Source organism: Microchirus variegatus, assembly GCF_963457635.1.
Source record: "Microchirus variegatus genome assembly, chromosome: 10".
NCBI lineage: Eukaryota > Metazoa > Chordata > Actinopteri > Pleuronectiformes > Soleidae > Microchirus > Microchirus variegatus.
In genome coordinates this window covers 10,776,789-10,785,428 of record NC_139811.1, presented here as the reverse complement: position 1 = coordinate 10,785,428, position 8,640 = coordinate 10,776,789, and the positions used below count along the sequence as shown (strand labels likewise).

The 8,640-nt window shown below is 39.2% G+C and overlaps 1 protein-coding gene across 1 annotated transcript; it reads left to right on the top strand.

Moving 5' to 3' along the window:
• The first annotated feature begins 918 nt into the window (after positions 1–918).
• On the top strand, positions 919–8,068 carry nubp1 (nucleotide binding protein 1 (MinD homolog, E. coli)). The gene is made up of 10 exons (XM_083896593.1): positions 919–969; positions 1,516–1,620; positions 2,062–2,195; positions 3,376–3,444; positions 3,639–3,671; positions 3,789–3,879; positions 3,955–4,109; positions 6,657–6,767; positions 6,878–7,064; positions 7,433–8,068. Exons 1-10 carry the CDS (start codon positions 939–941, stop codon positions 7,495–7,497), a joined length of 981 nt encoding a protein of 326 aa, XP_083752719.1. The 5' UTR covers positions 919–938; the 3' UTR covers positions 7,498–8,068.
• The last annotated feature ends 572 nt before the right edge of the window (positions 8,069–8,640 follow it).

Here is an 8,640-nt window from a genome sequence, read left to right as displayed (position 1 = left end):
TCCTTTGTTCTCCGATTGCACAGCTAAACAATGATGCTCTTCTGGCCAATCAGCCTTTCCTAATGTGGCAGGGAGCCAATGGAACAGCTTGTTCTCACATTTTAAAAAACGAGTTTGAATAGAGACAGCCGTTCACTGTAAAGTCCCACATAACATGATACGCAGCGCACACACATAGGCTACAGGTGGTCACCTGTCTGATGAGTGACAAAAGGTTAGAAAAGTGATCCATCAAAGGTGATACGTTTTGAATGTGTTATTCACTATATGCACCATGTTTTGGAGGATATATACTTTCAGCCTCTGGGTTTTTCACTTCCTTGGATGTTATTTGTATACAAACATGTCAATATTAATGCATGATTGGTCAGAATATATATATGTATATTGTCATTTTTCTGTCATTGTCTTTTCCTGTGTGTTCAAAAGTAACTGTTATTTTTTTTTTGTCTGGCATAATTGAATCAACATTACCCCCTAGTGGGCACAGTCAGGCACTACATGTTGTAGACTGGAGCAATAACTCAACCAACTGTCTTAAAATGTAGTAGTCGTTGTTTCATAATATTGACCATCTTTGTTTTACTTTAATATGGTTTATTCCCACATATTATAAACAGCTATATGTTCCCCTTTCCTTGAGCATGTCATCTCAGGGATTGCCTATAGCGTAAAATCAGTAGATCCATAATGAAGAATAATTTCTCTTTTCTCTCTCTCTGATTTCTAAAAATCTTCCCACAACAGTGCAAATTCTTGCCAAAAGCATGTGTATGCGAATAATGTCAGAAAAGCTGTTGTACAGTTTCCGAATGTGTCGCATCACATTTTATGCCAGAGGCGCAAATAAACTAGACGGCACTGAAGTTGGAATGTTGCGCCTATGCGGAACCATTTAAGGGGGACGACTTTGACAGTCGGACGCATATGGCGTAAACATGGCAGAGGTGCTAAATAATGTTCCAGAACGTAAGTTGTATTAAAGTTAAGTTTTGTGGGTGATTTCAATATTTTAGAATTCGTTTAGATGTTCGGTGAATTGTGTTTTACTGCCCCCAATGCGTTTTGTTTAACAATGTGCTTGTCTGTCGCAGTTATAGTGTACCTGTTATGTTTCATCACTGATAATATCCACAGCCCGACTTGAAGGGATGAGTTATTTTGTGTTAAAACGGAATAATGAAGCGCCATAAAGCGTTAATTACGTCAAATAAATGCCATAGGATAAATGTTACTGCAGATAACATGTCGTCCTTAATGCCACAATGTCGCTTAATATTGTGCTGAGTCATTACATGGTCCAGCGTCAGTGTGAATGGTGACTATTCTCCAACGATTTCCTTGAGTAATCAGTTTTGATTAATTAATACATTTTTAATTTCAAACCAAAGTTATAGGAGTTTTGATGGCTACACTTTCAGTCCTGAAAGAGTCCTGTTCCATGTATTTCAGTGTACTTAAAAACGTATTTGAACACACACTAACTGTACTGTTTTGGTTTTGAAATCATTTTAGATTGTCCAGGTACAGCAAGTGAGCAAGCAGGAAAGTCATCGACATGTCAGGGCTGCCCCAACCAGACGCTGTGTGCATCTGGAGCCACCAAGGCTCCTGACCCTGGTATGGCTGTTATGACATCTTGATATTATGGTTATTTGTTGTAAAGTACTGTGCAAAAGTATCGGGGCACCACCAGCTTTGTTGTGTATATGCTGTGATAATTGACATTTGCATTGGGATTATGTGACTGAAAGTTATTCTTATATATTAGCAAACTGTCTCCTGTATTTTATGGATGTGACTCCCACGACTTTTGCAAAGTACTATGTATTAAGAGCTAGATATATTATCAAAATCATAGGGGATTAGTAGCAGACTTCAAGCTGTATTTTGTACTTTTTAAATGTAAATGAATGTCTGTTCAGCAATTGGCTAAAACATTGTATCAGAAACAAATTTTGAACTCTGTACCCAAAAAAGATAAGTGAAATGAATTACTGTCTAATTTGAGAATGTCATGCTGCTCTTTAAAACCTCAACATCCTTCCACTTCTCTCTCAGCCATAGCAGAAATAGGGGCAAAGCTGGCGACAGTCAAACACAAGATCCTTGTTTTGTCCGGAAAAGGAGGCGTGGGGAAGAGCACGTTTAGTGCTCACCTGGCTCACGCCCTGGCAGGAGACAGCACGAAGGAGGTAATATTTTAATTTTCATATTTGGCAAAACGAGGCTGTCTGAGACTTTTTGAAACTCGAACTTTAAAATGTTTAAAGTCAGAGGTTCAGGTCGTCAAGTATTGTGGAGGACTTCAAAATCACATTAATTTTGATAAAGTTAAACTATGATTGAATAATGCATTTGTTTTTAATTTGATTGCACACTCATATTTGAAAGATAGCATAGAATAGAACTTTTTATTTATTTATTTATTCACCAAGGGGGAAGCTTGCCGTCGGCTCACCAGCATTAAAACATAAAATCTTAGAAGGAGGCATACCGAAAGTAAGCACATAGTTGGAATACAATAAAAGGCAGTCATAAAACAAGAAATAAGAGACATTGTAAAAGACAAGACTGTGAGACTGACACAGACGGGGTGTCAGATGTGTATACAGATGCCACATTGTGGACTTGTAACTGGATGGTTGCTGGTTTGGAAGAGGGTCAAGGGCTGAGGTACCCCAGAGCATGGTACCTGTTATGGAAATTGTTGCTGAATAGTAGTCGGAAAATACCAAGAGTGGTGTTTTGTTATTTCTTGCAAGAAAGAGAGAAAGTCAATGAAGCACTGTATGTGTGCGAGTCCAGTGAGGCCTGCACCTGGACCTCTATTTTTAAAGTAGGCGGTGCAGTGGGAGGTAACCACCGCTGCTTTAGTTAGGGTGTCTTTGTAAAAATGGAAGTGGAAATAGTATTTGTTGTTGTTCACTGGGTGCAGATGTGTGCTGCTCAATGCTCCCCTGTCTGTTTTGTGTATTCACTACTGATGTGTGATAAGGATGGGTTAAATGCAGAAGGAGGATTCAGTTAATGTATAATGTTTTGGAGGTGTTTCTAATGTTCTTCTGTGAAACTTAATAGTGTAATTAGTACTGTGATATGGAAAATATAACTGTTTTCCAAGTGAATGTTCAACATTATTGTGCAGCAAGTGACCAGGGTGGACATAACATGGTTTTATTTTAATTAAACCACAGCCAAGGTGGCCATTGACACTGTGTCACTACATATTACTGTAAACACATTACATATCAAAACTAGTCGTCCACTGGTGGAGACTTTGAGGAATGTGAAGAGGCCGCCATCTTCACACACTGTTGGCATTGGAACAGGATTACCAAACTGATCATCACATCTGTGTCTTTATGTTTTTAGGTTGCCCTGCTGGACATAGATATCTGTGGTCCATCCATTCCAAGGATCATGGGCTTGGAGGGAGAACAAGTTAGTAAATATCGGAACTGAAATTTGCAGTAGAACTGCATATAGTAATGAATTAATGTTACAAATGTGTTGAAGGATGGAGGATAGTCTGTGTTAAGCAAAGTGACTGTTTTTGTCAACACATAAAGTATATAGTATAAAATATTGTTTTGTGTTTTCCGCTGCTCCTCTGTAATCTGTTTTCTCGTGTGTAGGTTCATCAGAGTGGCTCAGGCTGGTCTCCAGTGGTGAGTCAATTTCAAAGTGTGCTTTAAAAAAAAACAAAAAAAACTCCAGTGTTGAATTCAGAATTATCATCCATATCATAAACACTGTGTCTTCATTTGTGTGCGTGTGTGTTGTAGTATGTGGAGGACAACTTAGCGGTCATGTCCATCGGCTTCCTGCTCAGTAGCCCCGATGATGCGGTGATCTGGAGAGGACCCAAGAAGAATGGTATGTCTGCGTGCGCGATTAAACTTCTCGTTCAGCGTGTCATGCTGTAACGCGTGTGATTTCCGTCTCCGTCAGGGATGATCAAGCAGTTTTTGAGGGACGTGGACTGGGGGGAGCTGGATTACCTCATTGTGGACACGCCCCCTGGCACCTCTGACGAGCACCTGTCAATTGTCCAGTATCTTAGCGCCACGCACGTGGACGGAGCCGTCATCATTACCACACCACAGGTATGCGCGCACACACATGCTCAAACAAAACCTCTGGAGCACGAGCAGAGGGAAATTTAAATTCTCTACCAATTTTTTTTTAACGGTAAATACCACTTGTGCTTGATGTGGAGATTTCCAACAACCACCTGGAGCGGCTCGTGTAGCTGGTGGTTTTTATGTGAGTCATAGTGACAGTAAAAACTACAACGAGATTAACTGACGACAAAGGAGAGCTGGAGGGGGGATTTGACACTTACTACTCAGAACACACCATTACCACCACACCACTACAGCTTTTGCAGCCTTCTCTGCTAAGCATTTATTGGAATGTCTTTTTAAAAGTCATAAGCGAAGAATTTATGATAGGAGTATTATCATTACAGAAGAGAAGGTCTTTATACAGTGTTGTTTCAGGTGGTTGGAGGTTGATCTCATCTCAGCCGGAAAACCCCTCACTTCTCCACTGCTGCAGCTGTCACCAGCCCCTCCTCTTATCCAATAGATGCACTCGCATGTCAACTGTTGTTGGTGGCAAAAGGAAAGTAATTTTTGGGGAGGTGACGTACATAAGACGGGTGTCAAAAATAACAAGAAGTAAATCGAGATACATTTGGATTCTTTCTTACCAGTTTGTGTAAAGCCTTGAAATATGATGAACTCCTTTAATGACTTGCAGAACTGACATTAAAAAAACAGTTAATTGATAATTATTGTGGTAACAAACAAGGGGTTCCTCTCGAGCTGAGCAACTAAGGATCTAAAACTGAAGCACTGATGTCTACAAAGCAGGCAAAGACAACTAATGCCCATATATAGCAATGTTTTTCAAGGGGGCTTGTTAAAGTCTTGAAGAATACACTTTTACAAAACAAAACTGCACTTTCAGGAAAACGAAAAACCCTCACTATATGACTAAAAGTGCTGCAGGAAGGTTCCACTGTTGCAGCACTATAGACGGACTACATGGACGAGTAAAACCTAGAAAACGCAGATGACTTGGCATTCTTTCTTCTTCACGTTCCTAGTCATATGGAAATCATCAATGTCTATCTCACTCTCAATCTGTCTCAGTCGGATCAAATCTCCATCTGCCGTTAAAACATCCATAAAATGTTTATATTCCCCTCAGCGCTTTGCAGTGCGGCGCAAATCTTTTTTCTGATGCACATCTGTGAACACGTTCAGTCAGCAATCACAGCCGACGTTAACAAGCTCTGTCGACCTCACTCCTTAGCAGTAAATCTATTGTCGTTTTTTTTATTCACAAAGAGCATCGTGTCCCTTTGACTGTGTCTCACTTCACATACAGCTGCGCTGCATCAGTTTTGTCATTGCTATTTTTATAACTGCACTGCAGGCACCTCATTACCTCTGTGTTAGCGACCGCTGATCTAGATTAGAGTCATTTTTGCAAACATGTGCTGTGGTGATTCACCTAATCATCAAACTGCAATGCACTCTAATCGCAAAGCTGTTTCCCCTGAATGCTTTTATTTCACTAAACGTTTTACCAATTAGCAATCACAGGTGATGCTATTTTATCATTAACTCATCAACAGTTGTGCCTCACTGACCAAAGGGTTTCTTCTCCAACTGTAAGGCACTATGTGAATTTGAATTCAATTCAAGTAATAAAATCAGAATCAGAATACTTGATTAATCCTTGTGGGGAATTGGGGTAAATGTATACAATACAGAAAAGAAGAAAATAGTTAAATTAGATTAGGGAACACATATTCACCATTAACTATTCTACATAACCTTATTCTACCACTGTTACGACATGAATTAAGATTATTCCTACATAAGGTGTTAATACGTGCTTAATAATTACTAATAAAGGCCAGTATGCTGCCTGTATGCATGTTAGTAAGCACCTAGTTAATGGTGAATATGTGTTCCATAATCTAAAGTGTTACCGAAAATATTATATGCAATACCCCCAAGATAAACTACAAAAGAAAGTTAAAATAAATCCTGTACATTTTCAGGTGTCTTCTGCTAAAATATACGTTATTTTCTGTATTATCTCTAGTTGGTATGAATATATGTATTAAGTTAAAAGGTATATGTGAATTCCATGGATACATGAAATAATGTCAACAAATGACATCACAAATAATGTAAAATTTCCCATTTTGTGAGGTAATTAAACAGCTCACTGTACTCCATGTTTGAAGTCTGTTCACTCCTTTGTTTTAATCACATCCATTCCCTCCACACTGTGTCACACAGAGGCTGCATTCTTGTTTTTTGTTTTGGCATTTTGTTTCCTGATGCCTAAGTTAGGTCACAACTGGTATCATCAGACAGCAGGAAAAATCACTTCCTCATTCTTTTGACTTTCACTTAACCAAAACAAACCACCTCGCCAGTCTGTTTGTACTGACTGGCCAACTAAACTTCAGTCCTACTTAAACATTGTGGCACATTCAAACACAGCTTTCCTCTCGGGACCACTGATAACTGTCATGGAGGAAGGGAAATTATCAAAATAAATCTTTCTCTTCTGTCTTCTGTTGTGCTCATCTTCTCCCTCTTGCCTGCGCCTGTTTCCCTCTCTAGGAAGTGTCGTTGCAGGATGTCAGAAAGGAGATCAGATTTTGCCAGAAGGTCAAGCTGCCAATCATTGGAGTGGTGGAGAACATGAGTGGCTTCGTCTGTCCTAAATGCAAGGTCAGATTCACACGCCTGACACACACGTATATGAATCGGCTCAGTTCCTTTTGTTAATCAACTTGAGGTGCGAGAATCGTTTCAAAGTTTTGTTTTGTTCTCTTTCGCAGAACACATCACAAATCTTCCCTCCGTCCAGCGGAGGTGCTGAGAAAATGTGTGCAGATCTAAATCTACCCCTCCTCGGAAAGGTACCTTTAGACCCGAGGATAGCTCGAAGCTGTGACGAGGGAAAGTCTTTCCTCGACGAAGTACCCGACTCTCCTGCTGCTAAAGTTTACCAGACAATTGTGCAAAGTGAGTGTTCACAGGAATCGGCACACACGTACCATACTCGAGACAGTTGTGGATTTTAATAGGAAGTCGGACATGGATACATTTCTATCGAATTCCCCTAGTTTTTGATGACACGATGGTTTACTTGATGCCCAATTCCAAAATGAAAGGAGAAGTGATAACTCGACAAATGGGAACTTGTCAAATTAAGCGGAAGAAAGAGGTTTATATCGAAATTAAAACATGGGATTAAAGTTGACGATTCAAATGTGGTTTGTTTAACAAGACGAGATTTCACAGTGACTATTTGAAACGCAGGTACATGTTCTTTGTAAGTCTTCCGTCAAAGTGCCACTTCATCCCCATTCCACTCTTCTTTGCTCCCTCAGGTATCCAGGACTACTGTTCCAACAGTGTGACTGAGCAGCAGGACAAGAGTGAAACACACAAGTGAAATGAACATGTTTATCAAAGCCGGTCAGTATCAATGACACTGCAATTCATCACAAATACAGACTTAAATGAGCTGGTTTTGAAAAAAAAAAAGAGAGCACTATTTTGAATATTTATTCCTGAAATGCAAGTCATTCCTCATCATGTAAACCTCTGAAAACTGGTAGGCAATTTCTTTACTATAACAACAGTAAACAGTTCAACTGTGGATTAATACAAGTTTGCATGAGCGTGAGGATTACAGCAGTAAAATAGTGATCATTGGTTTGACTCAACATGACCTACAGTGCTCATTTAATAATAGGTAAGCAACATAACATAAGGAGGAGTACAATATATCAACATTACGTTGCACCGACACTTGTGGAATTTCTTGTCGATTGTGTTCTTATTCATGTGTAAACTCAGGTAGAGAGGGACCTGTGTGCTGTGCTCCTTCTGCTTCATTTACATGTTACTTTATTTTCTTTTAACAAGAAATAAATACTCTTCCTCAATTACTACATGGTATTTGGGGAAGTTAATACTCAGTCGCATCATGTTTCAATTGAAGCAGTCGCAGATGTGAATAGGATGAGATGGTTTGATGATTGTTCTCGTAAATACAGGGCACCATACATAAATGCATCACATTATCATTTAATTGTAATTTGAGAGACTTGTAACGCTTTTTAAAAATAACTTTGAATTCCAATGTACGCAATGATTCATAAAAAATACTTTGCACACGTCTGTTCACTGATTTATTAAACAAATGACCAAACCGTAAATTACCTATTGAGTTTTCTATTGAAAAGGTTCTTTTTTTGGGGGGTGGTTTTGTCGGATTATTAATGCCAAATTAATTCACTACAAGTCTGTGTGTGTGTAAGTGCATGGTTAGTTCTCTTGTGTACAGGGTTCACTCCAAAAAAAGGTACTTCTGCTACAGAGTGTCATGTGTTCACGATACCACAGACTTACATGAGAAATCAAGAAATGGTAACTGCTGGGTTTTTTGTTTTTTTTCAATCGTTCTTCCTCCACTCATCTTTTATTAATCGCTGAACTTTTACTCACTGTGCTATATGAAAAGAAGCAGAGTGAAGACTGGTTATAGTAGAGAGAAAAGTATTATCCCGTCAAACCAGTTCTAATGCCTTAC